Source organism: Echiichthys vipera (assembly GCF_963691815.1).
Source record: "Echiichthys vipera genome assembly, chromosome: X".
In the NCBI taxonomy this organism is placed as follows: Eukaryota; Metazoa; Chordata; class Actinopteri; order Perciformes; family Trachinidae; genus Echiichthys; species Echiichthys vipera.
In genome coordinates, this window is record NC_139825.1 from 40,962,415 (window position 1) to 40,983,651 (window position 21,237).

The 21,237-nt window shown below is 41.8% G+C and overlaps 1 protein-coding gene across 4 annotated transcripts in view; it reads right to left on the bottom strand.

Annotated features, from left to right (window-relative positions):
• The window catches only part of foxp1b (forkhead box P1b), a 170,573-nt gene that overhangs the window by 47,830 nt on the left and 101,506 nt on the right, over positions 1-21,237 (bottom strand). For all 4 annotated transcript variants that reach the window (XM_083938877.1, XM_083938875.1, XM_083938876.1 and 1 more), the window contains exon 6: positions 8,635-8,787. In XM_083938877.1, coding sequence (XP_083795003.1) covers positions 8,635-8,787 — 153 coding nt within the window. The remainder of the gene's footprint in view (positions 1-8,634; positions 8,788-21,237) is intronic.

Sequence of the window (21,237 nt, forward strand, 5' to 3'; positions counted from 1 at the left end):
CTTTTTCCATTCAGGGCTTGTTTTTAAGTGCTTACTACATCAAAGTTTGACACACCGGCTTCAGTTGATTTTTTAATGTCATTCAAACTGCAGGTATTTCAGAGTTTATTCATTTTTTGTTCCATTTTAACAATGTTGTTTTATTTAGTGTTGCTGCAGTGTTTTTAAAAAGTCCTGTTAATATAAAGTGTATTTTCATTATTATGAAATGACAGTGAACTCACCTTTTAACATCTGCAACCTACCGATACTCCCTCTGATACTTGGAATAAGTCATATTTAGAGTGAAGGAGGTTATCACCCGAAGCAGAGTGGAGTTACAGTAAGTCACGCCTGAGTCACCATGTTCCCGCTGGTCTATTATATATGGCTTTGGTTATTTACTTTTAATTTCAGCATTCAGGAACACATTGTTTAGTCAGCACAACTCTGCACTCGCAAATTTGCAAAATATTTCCTGAGGTGATATGCCAGCCAGTGTATAACAGAGCTTGTGTTCCAGCGACTACCGTCGACAGTGGTTTTCACTTTGTCAAAACAAGAACGCTTTTGGGTTTGAACAGCATCGATTTAAGGAGGTGGGGGAATTCCTGCATCGTCTTCTTTGGTGATCTCTGATTTCGTGATCAGTACCTATATTAATACACAGTACCGCAGAAATTTAAATAATCCAAAAACAATGATTCTGTGGTGGCTGTGGAGATATAAAAATAACTTGACCACTAGATCTGAAGCCACAAATAAGTTTCTATAAAGCACCTGTTATTGTAGTCATGTTATAATTTTTAGGCTTTGATGCACACATATGACATTATTTTTTCATCATAACACTCAATCAAGCAGAGTATAGGGCATCTTTGTCACGTGGGTGGCTCTTGTCATCACTTTTTAACGCTCTCAATGTAGGACAAACACTACATGTACACCACTGCTTGCCATGATGATGGACTGTTTAGATAACCTTTTCTGTGGTGTTATTAAACTGCATTTTTAGCATGTCCTGTTTCCCCGGGAATCATTAGGGAGGTAATGAACGAATCTCTTTTAACCAATAAGCCTAACATGAAAGGTCCCATATTGTGAAAAGGGAGATACCCATGTATTTTTTTTAATGTAATTAAATACTGTAAAAGTATCAAAACACTCAATCCACAAACAAATACACAGAGCCTGTATTCAGAAACTGTGCCTTTAAACGAGCCGTCAGGACTTCTGAACTGCAGTGATGCCACAACTATACTATGTATACGTCGGATGAAAGTGCAGTTAAAGTGCTGTTACAGTCATTACCCTGCTGCAATGACAGATGCAGAAGACCCTGGAAACACTGACCAATCAACAGAGCTTTTTCATGAGGAGAGCTTAAAGAGACAGGAGCTAAAACGGAGCATTTCAGACAGAGGGTGAATATAGGTATATTCAGGCAGACAGCCTCCAGAATATAATGTAACATTAAAGCACATAAATATGTTCTAGTAGAATCCCCAAAATACAAGCATAAACATGAAGAAGAGCATAAGATGGGACCTTTAAAATGAAATGTTACAACTACATCCCAGCGTAGATGACGAGGCTGAGCACTGTGATGGTTTACTGTGTCCAACACAAACATAAAACACAACTCCAAAAGATGTCCTCAAGTAGCTGAAGGCCCTTCTGTCTCTGTCTCTATCTCATGCTGTCTGAGCGAGACAATATGTCTCTTTCCTCCTCTTGACAAAAAGTGAAAATGGAATCAGAGAATCGCAACAACTGTCAAAAGTGTGCGACGACACCCGAACAGAAACTGCACTGTGATTTGATGCTTACTTACTTTTACACCTTGCATAGCTGTTAGTGTTTATTAATGCTATGGTTGACTGTGCATCCATCCATCCTTCCACCCCTCCGCAAAGGGCATGTGAATCACTTCAAACAACACACGCTTGTCATCAAGATATAGTGCCAGAGGATGACACAAAGATGCAACAAATTTTAAGGGGGAATGTGTGTGTGTATCTGGGTGGATGACTGAGTGGGGCGGAGGGGTGAAAGGGTTCACTGCTTGAAGGGAAACATCAGGCCTCAAATGAAAAGAGGGTCCTGAAAATGGTAAGTGGCTCCCAGCACTGTGACTGGAGTCAATTCGACAGTCATCGTCTTGGCTGGGAGAGAGCTCCTAACACAGCCCCCTACACCCCCCCCCCCCCCCCCCCAGTTTCTGCTTGGCTGAATGAAATTGGGACAGATGACTTCATTCTGACAGGATTATCCCAAACCTGGTTCTAATCTATACAGTACACATAATACATTTTTACAATATGACAAGGAAAACAAGCAGCAAAAGAGACGGCCTGAATCTGGGGTTCCACGTGAGCACTGGCTGCTGTGTTGTCCTGATCATTCCTGACAGATTGGATCACCTCAAAGCAACGCATGCGTCAAAATGAGATTTTCATTACAGCATCACCTTGAGACTTTTCACAAACACAAAGAGATGAACTCCTTTGGAGGATCGCACGAACACGCACGCGCACGCGCACACCCACACCCACACCCACACCCACACACACACACACACACACACACACACACACACACACACACACACACACACACACACACTGATGAATTTAAGGATTTTACTGTTGGAGACACTTCAGAGTGAAAGGAGAGCTATTCTGAACAGTATTCCGTAAAATATTGATGGCAACTAACTCTTAGAGGAAGAGTTTTTACCGAGCTATGCTAAATTTGATGCTAAAGCCAGCAGACGGTTATCTTATGCTGGCTCCACCCTGGAGGATAATTGGGCAGATTTTGGGTCTGTTTTGCCCCTTCTGATAATCACAGAGGTGTTCCCGCCCAAATGATCTTGTAGAGGGGTTTAGAGACATAATATTAATGTTACCGACTGGATCTGAGGCTACCTGATTTGACTTGAAATCCTGTAGTGTGAAAGGAACAGTAATGAAATATTAGAAACCTTTTCAAACTGCTCCGGTTCCGAAAGCGATTTTCCCCCATTTATTTACTAGCTAGCTTCTACAGGAGTATAAACTATTGTTTCACAATCTCATAGTTTATGGTACATTTGATGTTTAAGACACTATGGCTAATAATCAAAATCCTGATGCAGAAAATGAATGGGACTTTCACTTCTGGAACCACGCTGTTGAGCTCTATAGCTAATGAGAGCGAGGTGACGGTAGTGGTGACCAACCCGATGTTGCATACTTGTGAAGAACAGAAACATGGCTTTTGTCCCCTGAGCCAGGTGGACAGTAGCTAAAGAAGAGAAGGTTGTGTAATTATGGCAACAGTACGGCCAGCCATGACTTCATCCATTTTTGGTTTTGGTGCAAAAATAGCACATACAAGTGCAACCATCTGATGACAACAGACTGCCAGTTTCTGTGAAATCCCAACTCCCTGGATTTACCACTCAGAAATCATTTAGGAGAATGCCAAGAGTGTGGTCCTGCATCTTGACTGAATCGTCTGGTTTGTGCATTCTTGCAATTAAAATATGAGTTAAATCTGTTGGTATGTCTGTGGTTTTTAGAATTTGTTAAGATTTGAAAATCCTCTGGTGTGCATAAAGGCAGAAGTTTAATGAAAAAACACTGGAGACAGAGGGAAACAGCAAGCCTGCTTCTGTCCAAAATTAACAAAATCCACCAACCATATCCTCTAAAGCTCACTATATAAAATGTTAAACAACATTTGTTTAATCCGTACAAACACCCACTACGTAAAGTGTAAAAAGAACAGGTTGTAGTTTGCAGTCACTTTCCCCCTGCTTACAGTCTTTCTGCTAAGCTAACTGGCAACTGGCAGTTGCTACATATTTACCGTATAGACTTGAGAGTGGTATCAATCTTTTAATCTATCTCTAGAAAGTAAATAAGTGTATTTCCCAAAATGACAAACTAATCTTTAGGTCAGCACGGAGAGTTTCTATGGCTCTCCTGCTCTGTGCGACAGACACTTGAACATTAATGGGCCAGTTAATCCTGGCAAGTTTAAAACAGTCGTTAAGTGAATCAATAAGAATTGGTCAATGCTTTAATATGTGTTTTAAGAGAGTGCCATCTTTCTTGTCTCTCTGCACTTCTTTTTTCTTTCTTGTTTTTCTTTCAATGTATATTAACATTATAAAAATACACTACTGTTGTCGGTCTACCTTGTGTAGAGAGAATCTCTCCCACAGAAACTAACCCAGAACATTACTGCCGTGCCACTTTGGGCCACTGGCTGACTGGGCTGCAGGAACACCACGAAATGCTGCCTCAGATCGCCCTGCAGCGCTGGCTGAGCTCCAGCTGACAGGCTTCAGCCTAGTGCTCTAATGACTTACAGATTGGAGCGCTGTGGTATACATGTGTCAGGGACAATGCCATGGGCCTACTGCAAAAAACAGTAGGAGAGGGGAGAGAAAGAGACCCGGAGGCTTCTCCCCGTCCTGTCAGACAGAGGCTTGGCCCCTGGATTGTGTCACATCACGCTTCCCCCCAACAGACCACAAATGAAGGATGTAAAGAGCAAACGTGGGGAAGGAGGGCATTGGAGGGGCGCTCTACAACTTAAAGGCTTTCATCCTGTAAACTGAAAAGACATTATCTTCTGACCTGAAGATGCCCTGTGTGAGGCTGTATGCTGTGGTGTGGAAAACAGAGAGAGACAAGGAGAGAGAGAGAGAGAGAGAGAGGAGAGAGAGAGAGAGAGAGAGAGAGAGAGAGAGAGAGAGAGAGAGAGAGAGAGAGAGAGAGAGAGAGAGAGAGAGAGAGAGATAAAGGAGGAAGTAAGAAAAAGAAAAGCAGAAGAAAGAAGTGTCGATCGTGATCGTGGCATTAACTGGTAATAGTACAGATAAGAAAATTGTCTGCTGGCATGGTTTTGAAACATTATCAGTACTTTTTCTGTGTCCAAAGAATAACAAGTAATGCACCTTTGACATCATGAAAATGTTTAATGCAATATTTATCAGAGAACAGTGAATATTGTTTCTCATTTAAAAACAAAAGGCCATCAAATAATTACAATAAATATAAATACAAAGAAACTCAAATGGTAGATCTTTTTGCTTCTTAACAAAGAAGCTTTTCACTTTAAAATGAAACATCAACACTCTCAATGGTATGTAAAGTGATGTTATCGTTTTCCTATACCCTTCTCTATACCTGGACTATCCGCTCTGAATCTGGTCACTCATGTATTCTTATTAGAATCAGTGCAGACGTACAGCAGACAGAAACCAGTCAATCAAGCAGCATTCACACAGGGAACTTCATCTGGCTGCTGGCCATACCTCACACTGTCCCAGAGACATAATTAATGAAGGCCAATCTCAGGCACAATCCTGGGTGGGTAGAAAGCATAATCTAGGCATTACACTGATAGCAAAGACACCATGTTGACACAACATCTTCAGCCCAGCTGAATGCCACATAATCCTCTGTAGGAGGTAGATACCTACCTAGGATCTCTTGCAATGAGGTGTAGTTAACCAGCCAGGCTCGCAAGCAACACAACAAACGCGCTTCAATTTCCCCCTCCTCCCACCTCGGTGCTGTTGGACTATTAGCGAGGGTCCGACAGTGTTGTTCCTAATTACCTATTTCTCCACTCCTGATCCTGCGGCTGGCATAATTAGTTACCTGGGGCTGCAATCCAATTTGAAGTGATGACAAGAAAGTGATCCATGAAAAAGTAATAAGTTAAATCCAATTTCAGCCTGCCTCTAATTAAATGCACATGGAACTAATGAGTCAAACCCTACCATTTCACTGATAATGGTAATTAGCGGGGTGGGAGTTGCCGGCTCTCGTCGTTGTGCCACTGTAGGTGTGAAGCGCAAAAGGTAAAAGCGGCATGGATTCTTTTAATCACAGGTGTCATTCAGTCAATGTAATTTACTGGCTTTTGACCAGTCAAGTATACTTAGCTGCTTTCCAGCCAGCATAGCAGCTGTTTGTATATCAAGTCTGATTAAAGCGCCTCTAGGCTGCTGAATATACAGTGGAGGCATCTTCATCCACAGGCTTGAGTGGGTGGTGTAGGGACGAGGATGTGTGTGTGTGTGTGTGTGTGTGTGTGTGTGTGTGTGTGTGGGGGGGGGGGGGGGGGGGTTGTGCTGTTGGAGATATAAAACCAAAGAGCCATTTAATGCTGATCAAGGATCCTGAGGCTTGTTTGACTCATATTTTTCCCCCTTTACTACTGTGTGCAGGTCATTTTTTTCAGATGTTCTGTATATACCATGCTTCATTATTTTTGACTTGAATACGAATGAATTGGAAAGTGAGTCACATCTCCAAATGAGTAAAAGTCTCTCTGCACATCTCCTCGTGCCTAATGGGAAGACCACTGAGATGAATGGAGCCCCGTCTGCAGATCAGGTGCTTTTATGGGGTGTCAGCTTACTACACAGCCTCATAATTGTTGGATCATGTCTTTTGATGACCTAGTCCAGCACAACAGAGAATCATTATCCAGGCTGTGTGATGGAGATAGTGAATGTTCTGTGTGAAGGGGGCTCTTCTAGGCAGGGGTTTGTTCTTAAAAGAGGAAGTGAGATGAGACTCTAACCGCTACCCTTTTTCACAAAATGGGTTTATGAGAGAGAAAGACAATGTGAGAACAGAGAGAAAACAAGACAAATCTCACCACCAGAAAAAAAACAACAACATTAAAAAAAAACCAAATGTAATACATCCTCTAACTGATGTTTATGTATGAATGCTTGGCTTTAAACTGTGTATGTGGCTGGCTTGTGTTTAATTAGCAGAATATGTAATTCAGAGATAAACAAACACTTGTCTGGACCTGTGGCTTTTCATAAACGCAGTTTCAACCCTGCAACATGTAACATACAACATAAGAGAGCAGGCAATTTACGGTGTTAGTTAGATACTACTGCAACCCTGCGTTCTTTTTACAAGAACCGGGCAGGAGAGGGGAGGGGAGGGTTGAGGAGAGGAAGCGGGGGAAAGGGCCCGACTCTCTTTTCAATAGCTGAGTGACAGCTTGGCCAAGCTCTCTGTATACATTAATAAATTAGAATTTTAATTCTGTCTTTGTCTGCAGGAGATGGTCTAGTACTTCACTATGTACCAACAACTAGCTGTACGCTGGAATCTGCCGTTGTGGTCCCCTTTGTTGACCTCTGCAGCACAATTCCCTGCCAGGCTGGGGAAACAGTTTAGTTTGATCCGTTCAACTTATTTGAATCCTGACAAATATGCACACAACTGAAAGGTCATCACAGTCATATTTCATCCTCTGGAGCTATTCTGAAGACATCTGCACAACAAAGAGGCTTTTTCACAACCTGACATTAGACCTAGCTGCTACAATAGCTCATTAAAAAGGGCCCCCAATGGGATAGTAAGGGTATTAAATATTATATATATACACACATAGAGAACAGGGCCTCCGTATTAATTACCAAATATGCCCTGAAGTCGTTTGCAATTTCACACTGACACAAACAACAGCTCCTTGTTCAAACAAAGATAGACATCTCTGAGGCAGCTGATCTGAAATTAACGCAAATATTGCATCAGATATGCAGCGCCATTCATATTACAAGCAGAACGAAGAAAGATGAAAAATAAAATATTTTTTTCTTTGCATCACAGAGGCATTTCAAATAAGCGTCATACCCCCTCTGTACCTCTCGCCACCTTCACACTTTCCCACCACTTACTTGCCTCTCTCTACCTCACCTCCAAGCCCTCCACCTTGATCACCCACCCCACTCATGGGCTGCTCTATAGCACCTCCTGCTGCAGGTGGTAGGGACCTACCTTCTTTTTTATTTCTGCTGTGTGTGTGTGTGTGTGTGTGTGTGTGTGTGTGTGTGTGTGTGTGTGTGTGTGTGTGTGTGTGTGTGTGTGTGTGTGTGTGTGTGTGTGTGTGTGAGAGAGATGAAGTGATGAAAGGCAAACAGGGAAAGCAAGGAGTTTCCTCTGCCTGACTGGACTCTCTTCTCTGTGGGAGGAATGAAGCTCTCTCACTTCCCCCTTTTCTTCTCACTCATTTCCACACTTGCTTCATCTTTTGACCAAGCTGTACACTTCCTAAACTAAGTGCAGTTAATAAGGAAAGGCCTTTACACTGCAGAAGTCCAGATCGGCCACACGTGCTGATGTGTGTTACTACACTGGAATGACTCTGGATGAGGTCATGTGATCTAAACCGGCCACACCAACACTTTTCTAAAATTCTGGCCTATAAATTTCACAACTGGGCCCATTCCCATATGCTGCTGCTTCTAATGTTCCATGTCAAGATTTAGAAGACACATGGTTGATTAGGTGTGTGTGTTTGTGTGTGTGTGTGTGTGTGTGTGCGTGCGCGCGCGCGTGTGTATGTAGGTGTGTGTGTGTGTATGTTTATGTGTGTGTGTGTGTATGTGTGTGTGCTGCTAAATCACACAACGCGTGTGCATACATAACTGCAAATGTTGCACTGCCGATATTAATTTCCTGTTTGTGACCCAACCTTGTGCTGTACTTTTTTTCGCACATTGTGTTCCAGAGAGTTGCAGAAGTTCATTTTTTTTTTGTTCAACCGCAAAGTCAAATAACAGAGATAATCATAAATAAATAAATACCAGAGTGCCTGATAATTACACCACATGTACAGTACCTGTAGGCTCTGCTGCTTGTCGTTGGTTTTGGGGGATTTGCGGCCAGTGTTTTGTTGAGACTGCAGTTGCTGTGACTGGGTCTGCTGCTGTTGCTGTTGCTGCTGTTGCTGTTGCTGCTGATGGAGGAGTATCTGCCGAGCCACTTGGAGAGCCTAATGAAGAGAAATACATAAAAAATAAAATAAAATATAACAGTCTAGCAGAAATGATAGATGTGGATATGCTAAAAGTCTCTTGAGGACACTTTGATGCTTATTATCAGAGCAGATGTATCTCCTTACAACAATATTCCCTTGGCCTTCTGAAAGATAACAAACAAACACTACAGACCCTCTTTTTATACTCTCCGATTAAGAGTCATAAATCTGAAGCTGGCATAAAGACTCCCTCTACAAACACACCGGGAACAATGTCAGATGTCAAAACAAATTCACAGACAGAAAGAAGACAAAAAAAAAAAGTAAACTGCAGCCATCCAGAAGAAATATTTATCTGTTGATAAGTTACTCACAGCAACCACAAACAGTCACAGACACTGTCAGCGCTTTTGATCCTCCTTTAGCCCAGTCAAACACCCTAAATAAAAGGCTTTATGGCTGCTTCACAGCCTTCTCAGTGGAAAACAAAATACAGTGCAGTCACATGTTTATTGCTCCAGCTACTCCCTTTTCCCTTACGATAAATAATCAAACATGCCATCCAGAGCAAACAAAGCTGGAGAGAGCTGGGGGGAAAAAAACACAGTGGTCTTGAAAACGGTCAGCGATACCAAGAAAAGCAAGCGTTGTGTTCCCACAGTGAGCTGGCCAGCCTCACACCTCCACCAGTAAACCATCTGGGTAAATAAGTGGCCTCATTCTTTCCATGTTCCTCAGACGATTGCTCCCACAATTAAACAAACAGTCAGGGCACATCCAAGCTCATCTCAGAAATGGACAATCTACAAGTTCTCCATTCAATTATTTGAGAAGTTCAGAAATTGTAAAAGTAAATGAAGGAATGTTTAACAAGATAGTGAGAGAGAGAGAGAAACAGAAGAAAAGAGAAGGAAAAAGTTAGAGCGACGTGTGAACAAGTGAGTGAAACCTGTGTGAAAGTAAGATATCTACAGAGAGAGGGCAAACAGAAAGCTCTGAGGACGGATGAAGAGATAGAGAGAACTTTGAGAATTGGTCTTAGTGCCAGTAAAGTCTGACAATACTTTAAGACAGAGAGGCGCGATACAGCTAGGGGTTGGAGCCAACAGCTGTATGATGGTCTGTGTGGGTGTATGTGTTGACCCTCCCAAACACACGGCTGTCGGATGACATCATGAGGCATAAATACGACCACAGGCTACAAAGAGGCCACACTGCTGGCATTTCACCATGCTTAACTTTAAAGTGCGTAAATTACCCCTCTCTCTGTCTTTCTCTGAGCTCTCATGTAAAGATAAATGACACCGGAGCAACGTATCTCATTCTGCATGCCTAATTGTCCCCCACTTTGAAATTTGTGTAGGGGAACCCCCCCGCCCTACGAGCAAGTATACTCATAAAGAAAGTGTTCAAATTGAAACTAAGAACTATGTGAACACAATTCACTCCCACACATAACATGTAATATTAACAGCTTCCATTTTAGGCATTTAGTTTCAGAGCCACTTTCAATCTGGAGGAAAAAAATCAGAAACTGAATTTAACTGGCATGCGTAAGGAATCGTAAAACGCAAAGACTCTAGCAGTCATACAGAGCATGATAATGTTTTTTCATCACAATACGAAACGTCTTAATGATCAAAGACAGGCAATGTTTTAAAATGGTAAATGTTATTAAGGTCTTTACCTAATGAAACACAATTAATCAGTTCATTAAAGGTAAATAATTGGTAATAATGTCATTGATTCACAGTAAAAGAAAAAGAAGAAACAAAAGAAATAGAAGATAAATATAAGATATTTCAGCATCAAATCACTATAACAAGGTCACCAAAGTCACCAGCTTTTAAAACAGTATTCATAATATTAATATATGTTTGGTTAGGTACTCTATATTTCAATTAGCTGGTCTGATAATCTACAATGATAAATGAAATGTTGATGTTGTGTTTTTTTAGCCACTAAAGCCTCATAAACTGAAAAAGAGACATTGAATGACTAAGACATTGAAACAATGATAGTTCATGAGAAAATGCAAGAGACCAAAAAACACAGTAACAGAATCATTCACAACGCCCAAGGCAAGGCGTGGTGTTACGGTCACACTGAAGAGTAAACAAAGTCGGCTGTTTTCTTTTCCTCTGTAACTGATGACACATGCAGTGAAATGTGTGTGTGTGTGTCTGTGTATGTGTCTGGGTTTACAACTGAGGGTGTTGGAACAAAGAGAGTTGAGTCAGCCCGATATGATAGGAAATTCAGACAGTAATGGATGAAGAGATACATTTCTGGGAAGTCTTCCTCCACTGTCATCTTCATATTCAGCAGAAAATGTTATCAATACTTTTTCGATACCATAAGTATAAAACAATACAATTTCCGTTAATTATACATTCGATAGTATCGAAAGTATTCTGAAGCTATACAAAAAAAACACTGAAGCAAATGTGTTGGTATATGTTCAGTTCATTGACATTTTCTGTACCAGTACTGTGTGCAGGTTGTTATTGAAAAACAAAAAATAATAAACTGCCTAGGACTTTTTTCTGTTTTCCCGTGGTATCAAAATAGGTATCAAGTATCATTTTTTATACTGGTGTTGTATCAAAGTTTAAGAATCTGGTATTGGGACAACCCTTAGTACAGTCATATTCTAATACTGATGTTTTTATGACTATGTCCTGATATAAATATAGGGCAAATAATTCCATTATGATACTCAAAGTAAGGTTGTTTTGCAGAGTATTAATCATGCAATCCAACACAGGTGGCACCTGAGTTTGACCTATAAAAGTTAAATGAATATGGGATAATTATCACTGCATTAAGGTAAACATCATGTGTTCAGCTGTGGAGGAGTAACACTTAAAAAAATATGGTATTTTTCAACACTGCTGGCACATTATGCTTCCTACTATTCATGTCAACAGCTTCATTAAATTATTCTTCCAATTAAAGTGGGGGCAATAATTATGTGAAATATAGTCAATGATCTTCTTGACAAAGAAAAATTAACTGAAATAACATTGCTGCTTTTCAAAGCCAAAGATACAAGATGAGTAACAGCAATTGTTGGTACAGGATATAACGAGACATGAAGGCGAGCAGGCTGAGAACCTACATGTGTTGTGAGGTTGGCTCCACGTTTAGGAATGTTGCTGTCATGTTTGTATTGTCAAAAGGCCACTGGAGCTGGCATGCCTTTGAGAGGCCTAATGCTGGGCTAAAATAACCTATTGTGAACTGTCACTGCGATGTTTACACAGCACCCACTCCTCAATTTCAGAGCTCTACCTCTCCTCCTCCACTGGAATTTATCTTCTTTTGATCTTCCATTCAAAGGTACTGGATGCTTGATGGACATGTAAGTGTAAGAGCTGCTCCTGACAAAAGCTATACACTGAAAACTGATGACAGACACAAAGCATCCTAAGCAAAGAGAAGAGGGAGACAGCATGTTGTGTAGGTGCTAAAATAGTCCAAATCAAGTGACAGATAAGGTTAAACTGATCGTCAAAAGGTCAACTTCACAGAATCATATTTTTATTTAATACATATTATATTGTATACCTTTTTAAAGGGATGGATCAGCTTTTTTGAAGTGGGGTTTTATGAAGTACTTATCCATAGTCAGTGTATTACCTACATTTGAAGGTGGTTGGCACGCCCCCAGTTTACAGAAGTAGGCATGAGGACAGGCGTGTCAGCTAAATGTACTGCCGTGGACAGAGACAGCAAAAGTAGCATCAAGATGTATTTTAGTCACCTAAAAGAAACCAGTCAATCCCAGTTTAAATGCTATTGTGTGACTTTGCTGTTACTTAGGTTACCAAAGTCACACCATAACACAATCTAACCAATCCTAACTAACTCCTTGCTTCTCCAAACTGGAGGCTTGCCAACTGAGATATACAGTAGGTAATACACTGACTGTGGTTAAGTTCCTCATACAACCACACTTCATAAAATCAGAACTATCCATTTAATGCATAGAGAGTAAGTTTACTTAAAAATAACAACTAAAAGAAGCAGAAATCCTTATTTGTGAATATTGATACATACATTGAATGTGTGAAGGTTACATCATCTTGTGTGTAAAGTATACAAGACTACAGCAGCCACTTTCATAATCGTAAACTGAGCTGATTTGGGAGCCACCCATTTTATTGGAATAAACTGCAAAGATAAACGCCTACATCCACACACCATATTCACTGTTTGTGGGTCCACAGTGTACACACACACACACACACACACACACACACACACACACACACACACACACACACACACACACACACACACACACACACACACACACACACACACACACACACACACACACACACACACACACACACACACACACACACACACACACACACACACACACACACACACACACACACACACACACACACACACAGCGAGTGAACCCTCCAGGTGCTTTTGATTAGAAAACACCCGAAAGCACATGACAACGGTTTTTATCAGCAACAAAGCCGGTGCAATTTCGTATCCTTGTCATGTGCAATCCTCTTTTATATTCCCCATTTCAAATGTGTTCAAAGTTCACACCCTCTTCCCTCTGTTAACACAACTTCCTCAATAAACAACAGGCACTTTATCTGCATCTACTTTCACACCATATTAGTGAATAGAGGCAGGAGCGTCTCTTATGTCCCCGGGCTATCACGCTGTGATAAGGGAACTGCTAAGTACTGGATGTCTTTATGTGCAGTCTGCACATGTGGATTATTTACAGGCTTTGGGGTTTCCTGCTGCTAAAGCCAGCTCTGGGTGTCTTACAAATCCCAGCTCAGAGCATTGCCACACAGTCAAGTCTCTCACTCTCTGCTGAATCCATCACTGCACCTTTTCCCACTAAGACATTTCAGATATGTCTCCCTTTAATCTCATTTTATGCAACTAAACTGACCCACAGTAACAATAAAAAACCATACCAAATCTAACTCTGTATGAAGGACAGGGATGAGAGAGAATTTGACTCAAGTGTGATGGGCACTGCACTCATGGAGGGGGGTGGGGTGGTGTCATTCAGGGTGTCACCATTGGGAGTCAGAAAATGAGGAACGGGCCAGCGTTGTTTGTTCAGGCTCATCAACAGAGAGACCCCTTTTGTTCTATAAACGTCCGGCTCCTCTTGCCACAGCTGGGGGAGACCTTGAACGTGAAATGGTTTCTAGCAGATTGCTCCTAATTGCTAGAAGATGTGCGAGCAGGTGTAACCGGATCCCTGCGGCCACTCAGAGAAAGGGAGAGGGAACGAGATGTGCATCTGTTTGTGTGTGTGTGTGTGTGTGTGTGTGTGTGTGTGTGTGTGTGTGTGTGTGTGTGTGTGTGTGTGTGTGTGTGTGTGTCTGTGTGTGTGCTTCAGTGTATTTACTCAGCGGCCACATTTTGCCAGGCTTTATTAGGCAGGAGAGTGTGGCTCAGAGACAGTTTGCAACAACACGACTAATAGGTTAGCTCTTAATGTAGTCCAACTCAGAAGACACCGGGCCCTGTGGTGTCACTCCGCAGCCTCTGTGGAGCTTCCACACCAGCGGCCTAAATGTCAAGGTTATCTGCTCAACTTTCTGACTGATGGCACGTCTCAGCTCACCTGACATTTATCACTTCTGCTGTTTCCTTTTCAAAGACGAGGCCCTCTGCTCCTCAGTGGTAACCAAGCCAAGAGGTCAGGCTATTCACTCAACAGCTATACAAGTTTCTAACATGTTAAGTTAAAGTAATGTCCTTCCACAGGCAGCTCAAGAGAGCAAAGTTATCCAACCGTTTTATAAAGGATATGGATTATTGTCACTAGCGGTGATGAATTGGGAAAAGCTGGTTATATATTCACATTATTATCACAGATAGCAGATTTGGCGTTAGCAGGGCGTTGACTATGCAAACATATAGTGATGGAAGGGGGCGGAAGTAGCTCAGTTGGGGCGGCAGTACCTCAGTCCATAGGTGACTCTCTCCATTAATTTCGGGCCTGTGTGTGTGAAACCTGAATAATAATAATAATAATAGTGATTTTTTAATAATTTTAAAAACATTTTACTTTAATAAAGGAATTCTTCTTCTTCATCACTTGATTTTTTAACTTTAATTTACTCCTCTTTTTAATTGAAATATATATTTTTTTTTTCAAATTTTCTGGCGGGAGGTAATTTTTAAAAATGTAAGCTGATAAGCAGTGAGGACTATGTCTATTTATATTATTTGCATTTTTTTCTTTCTCTTTTCCTCAGTAATACAGACATTTATCTGCAATGCAAAGCAGGAAAAGTCTGGTCTCCCAGTAAGTATATAATTAGTGCCATTTCCAAAAAGCCACTTCACATGGAAAACAGGCCCTGATGCTCAAACCTTGCGCATTACAGGGCCCTCGCCACAACACTCTCCAGCCTGTGTTTAGATTTCCAAACTAATTCATGTAGAATACATAAATAAATCAACGTTTTATACCCACTTCAAACCATTAGATTCCCTTCCTTTGCTGCACTTTTCTACTCACTATTAATATTTATGACAACACTAAACATTTCAAATAACCACGTTTAAACAATAAGGCAGTGTGTGCACTTACATAAGACTGAATCTGACTTTGATGAAAAAGACCATTTTGTTTGTCAAACACACCTCCCTGTGTAATCCCCCAGCCCCCTCTCTCCCCGGAACAGGTAATGCAGGGCTATGACAAATGTTTTTTGGAGAAAAAAATGACTGTAAGAAAAACAAGACGAGAGCAAAGTTATTAACTGTGAGTGGAGATAGAAGAGAGGGGGCTGTGAAGCAGGACTAATGATGGAGGGAGTGAAGTGTAAAGAGGGAGGGAAGGGGCACAGACAGATGGAGGAAGAGAATAAGAGTGAGAAACAGAGAAGAGAGAGTTAATAAGGAGATTGAAAGAGAGGGGGAAAGAGGAGAATGTAGCAGAGGGGAGGCGGAGGTTGCAGGAGGTGCAGAGGGGAGGGTAAACAGTGCCCCAACCAGGCGGCTCGGGCGCTTGGAGCCTGGTACAGAGAGGTCACCCCCCACCCCCACCCCAACCCGGCGAGGTCAGTTCAGCTATGCAGGCCTGACAGCTTCCGTTTGCTGTGTGCTCGCACTTGTTTGGATTCCCCAGCCTTGCTTAGCCAGCAGCTTAACAACAGATGGCTAAAGAAGGCCTCTATTCAGAGTGGTCTGGATCAGAGAATCACACCAAGGAAAGTACACAAGCTGCAGACAAAACACACAGACACAACACAAGCACCCACATGCAAATGGCATGGATTGTCAGAGTTGCACATGCTGCAAATAAGAGAATGGTAAATACTGTTTTGCATGCAGCAAACAGTTCATTTGCCCACAAAACATGCAAAACACACAGTGTTTAGACACACGCAACAACACGCAAGTGAGCACATACACATGCAACGTGTTGTCGGATTAGACCAAACAACTTCCCGGGGTGATTAAATAACTGAGCAAATCTGAGTGAAAGCATTTCCGTCCCCCGCCATTATTAAACGAATACTGTTTATTACAGCTTTAGTGCGGTGTAAACTCATAAACACTCTCCGAGAGTACAAGAGGAGCTGTCAACTAAATATTGTTTCTCTCATGAGTCGCTCTTCCACCTCAATTACGCCTTTCAACTTCACAGGCTCAGTATGATAAAGTGGCAGTAAAAATCATTCACATTAATACACCATTGTGCATCTGCTGCTAAAGGTAATTAAAGAAGTAAATGACTCATAAGAATAGACATATTAGCCACAAAATGAAAGGCAACTGGGCTGCCTCATGAAAATATGTACCATTAAGATACTGCATTTTCATATAGGGGTAATCAGCTCCACTAGCCTGATGCTGATTTAATCCACTCCAGTGGAAAGTCTATCAGCGCACAGCCGCGTGTCACTGTCTACCCGCTAAGCGCCAGGCATTCTACTTTAACGTTGGCGGTGAATGGCTCTACTAAAGGAGGGAGGTCACACGCAGGCAAATCAGTCGGAGGAGCAGTCAGTGCTAAGGTGTCATTTAGAGGCAGATGGAGAGAAAGAGAAAAAAGAAGTATGGGAGTGAGGGGAGGATAAAATGAGCTGAAAAGAGATGTGAAAGAAGCATAAACGATCTGGGAACAATGCAGCAGCCAGATCTCAGCAGCCCCTCTCTCCCTGACCTTAGCTTTCTGTTCTGAGCATATGATGCCTCAGGATGCCCACCACTGAATACAGCGATAATATCCGTCAAGTTGATAAAGTGAGAGGAAAAGAGCAGATCCATGCCAACTGTGCTGGGTACTTAGATGGTCGGTTAGAAAACACACACTCCTCCCGATTGCCTCTTTGTTGGAAGTGTTGCATCACATTGTAGCGGGGAGTGTTGTGCTTGGGAAAATGGGCGCTTCCAAAAACCCAGCGTGAGACCTAGAATACTGTGAGTAGATTTTATCATGCGTGAATGATATTGTTTAGAATGGGAAGCTCTATCTGCGCTGGTCTCATAGACGGAGGACTCAACATTATTGATACACTTGAGACTTCCGGGATACGACCAGTAAAACCCTCTAAATCTTCCAATTTAGTTGTAGTGAATATAGATGAATGCAGTCGACACACAACTATAGAATAGTGGTTGACGAAGGGCTAGAGTGATCAGACAGTTACAACAGTCATGGGGCTCACAGTGCTTGGGGCCTGAACTGATTGCTTGTGTTGTCAGCTGACCACTGTTCAGCTTCTGCACCACAGGGTGCGTTGATTAACTCAGTGTGGATGCAAAAGTAACTCATCTAGACGAATAGTCTCACTAATCAGTATAATGGACAACAAGCGTGACTCTGCCCAAAGCTGATTTTGACTGTTCCCTTGAAGACGGATTAGAAATTGCATCTGCCCAAAGAGCAGACGAGTGTTTTCTCATGATATCATGTTGATTTCATAAAGACACAATAGCTTCTTCAACACATTCACTGCAAACCTAAAATTATCTAGATAATACCCGAATGTGCAGTGAGCTGGCAAATGTTCGAATCAGTTCGATCTGACTTTTAACAGACGTTACCCTGCCTGGTCCCTAGTAGATATTCTATGTAACGTCCGGTTGAGCCAATGCATAAATAGAGCAGGCCATTGTCAGGAGAACTCAGAGCTAGCGAGTGGGCGTGTTGATGCCATTCAGAAGTAAAAAACATGGAAGATACAGACTTCCAGCGTGAAGAAGAAGGGTGATTTACACAAAGACGCTAACAAAAATGTCTAACTGGAGAGGTGATGAGATTCAGGAACTTCTATCAGTGAGGACTGATGCCGAAATTCAAGGAACAGCAAGAGACTCAGTTGTTTATTAGCAAATTATGAATCTGCTTTGTAACCACATTATAATCCATATCATGCATCCTGCTGCACCAAGTGCCACCCCTCACCTAAACCAAAGGATATTTTCAGTCAGTGAGAATGCTCCTGACACAGTCAATTTCTTGTTGTGAGCTAGAACTAAAATCTCTCTTCTTAAAGACATTTTACTTTTATGAACCCTGCAACAAACACAGCGTAGCTTTTATGGCAAGAATTTCTGCAGTTTTCGACAGCACATCTTTTCCCACTGATGCTCACTGCCTTGAACTGTCCTGACCTGAGCCCTTACACATCATGAGCTGCTGAGGGAGAATTCCCAGTGTGTGTGTGTGTGTGTGTGTGTGTGTGTGTGTGTGTGTGTGTGGAGCGAGAGTTCCTCCGAAGCACAGGATTTTCTATAAATCACAGGCCAGTCCAATTGGCTATGGATTGAGTTGCAGTGGGGAGAGACAGCTCCCTGGGAATAGCAGTGTCTCTGTTGAAGTCATTCCAAGATGGGTAATATGATCCTATGCCGCCAGGAATAAAGAAAGGGAAGAGAAAAGGATGAAAAAAAATCTGATTGCTCTGTCCATAAAGAGGAGTAATCTCCAGCAGGGTCAGACACATCACCCGTCACACTGGACTGTAATGTATTACCGTCTCGCAGGCAGATGATGTGACACATGATGGGCCTCACTTTTTGGTTTTGGTGGTTCAATAACTGATTTTTTTCTTATTCAAGGATTTTTTAATCTTTAGTGGCATAGTGGGGAGATATGGAAGGTTTATGGGAAAACAAAGGACTGCCGACTCTGATGCCAAGGAAAAGGAAGACTTGACTTGTCAATGGAAGGTGATGCATCTTCCAGTGATCCAATGCTTTTTAGAGGTATAAAAAAACATCTTGAAGCATCTTTAATAATCTGTAAAGGTTATGGTGTTGATGTACTGTTGAAAGGGGTTTTCTGCCCGCTTATATGGTTTGTAATGTCTGTTAACGCAATCAAGAAGACTTAAAAGCCAACTGCCTGATGATGTCACACAACAAAACACCTGACTGAGGTTCCCATGGTGACAAGTGACAATGTACTGCTGATGATGGGGGCAGCACACTAAACATTTTTTAGCCAATTACAAAATGCCCACCTAAAAATTAATATCGATGTAATTATTATTGCTTGACCTTGGTGTTTCGATTGGTTAGTTGCAATTCAAACAGTGACACAAACACACTAACCAATTGAGGCAGCGGAAGACCAGCAACTCCCTTACTCTTTAGGAATTTCCATTTTTGGCGAAGAAGTCTGGCTTTAAAGACAGCGTAGATGGATATAATGGCTTCAGTTTCCCGTCAGAAAGGGCTGCCTAAATATAGCAAACACTTAAACTGTGTTTTTTTTTTAGACAGACCTTTTTTTAGGTGGCTAAAATATATTTAGCTTCTTCCTCCGTTCACAGCAGTAACTTTTTTTACCTTCCATGTCTATCCTCCGGTCTGGTTCTCCAAACCGGGGGCAGGCAGCCCGCCATCTACTGTACACTGACCATAAAAGTACCTAATACAACCACGCTTCAAAAGATCAGAACTATCCCTGAAAACCCAGTAGAGCATATTCCCAACATCTCCCAACACCTCAGCCAAAATGTAACCACATGGAAAGCTTGTTTACTTTGTGTTGACGATTAAGATAGCATGAAAACAAAACAACATCTGCTTGCATCAAAATGATTTAACACAACATCCCAATAAATGGCATACCAGGTTTGAATTTTGCAGTGCGGACCTGTACATTGCTCAAAGGGCAGCTAGTTTAGCCAAGAAAACAGTTTATGGTTACCCAACTACCTAAAGCTGTAGCCCATTTTCATTCAATTTGGAAAAACTCACCTGCTGCTAAAGAAATGGAATTGCTGAACATTTGACGCCACTTTAAGGGATCGATGGCAACACTACCAGCATAATTTAAACCCATCTACTGATCCTGAACCAGTTTCTTAAGCAATCTACAGTATCTACCACTACAAATAAAATCTTAGGCCATCAGAAATAGTTGTCTGAGCCAATCACATTCACAGTACACAATGTTTATGTACTAACAAGTTGTGAGAAAAGTCCTTTGAGTGTAAGCACTTTTCCAAACTACCTTAAGCTTAATTAACATGCAGAGTGCAGCATGGTGACAGAATTGGCCGCCCTCAATCTGCCTGAGCCACCTTCAACTTTAGGCGCTGAGACCTGCAGGCTTCAATAAATGTTGCAGGAGAAGATGATCACAACTCAAATTAAGTTATGCACTAAGCTTGAAGGGCTTACATAAACATGTGATGGAAATATTAAACAATGACAAACTGACGGAAGAGACAGAGGAGAAAAACTATGGTAAGAAAAAAAAAACAGGTCTTGTTGCAACTTGAAAATCAAATGAATTAGTGCAATAGGGTGAATAATTTGTCCAGATGTTGAATTTTCATTGATGACTGAACATTGCACATATACAATAAATCACCATCCCCCTTGTTTTTCAGAGAGGCACTTAGTAGCGGTTGGTGTGAATCAGAGGTAAAAGTAAAATGCAGGTGGCAGAAGTAGCCCAAACAACAAGCACTGCAGGAACCAAGGGCATGTGGGCTATAGAGCCGCTAGGCTGGTGGGTGGGGGGATGACAGACTGCTGTTCAACTCCATTAGCTGCTATGTGAGAGGGGTGCATCTAGCAGCACACGACCTGTGAAGAATCTTAGATCTCACTCTATCTTGGAATGGGGATTGCCGCATTAATTCTAGGAAACTGTAATCTCTCAAGCAAATCAAATTACTCTCATTAAGCGCAAGAAGAAAACTGCCTCTGTAATAAGTATGTATAAAAAGTATTTATTACCAATAATCACCTCTTTAATATGAGCTAGCTTACAACGGCTTTTATTTTTGCTGATTAAGTTTAAAAATGGGGAAACAAGGAAGGGCACATGCTCACAGACGCATACATTGCACACACACACACACACACACACACACACACACACACACACACACACACACACACACACACACACACACACACACACACACACACACACACACACACACACACACACACACACACACACACACACACACACACACA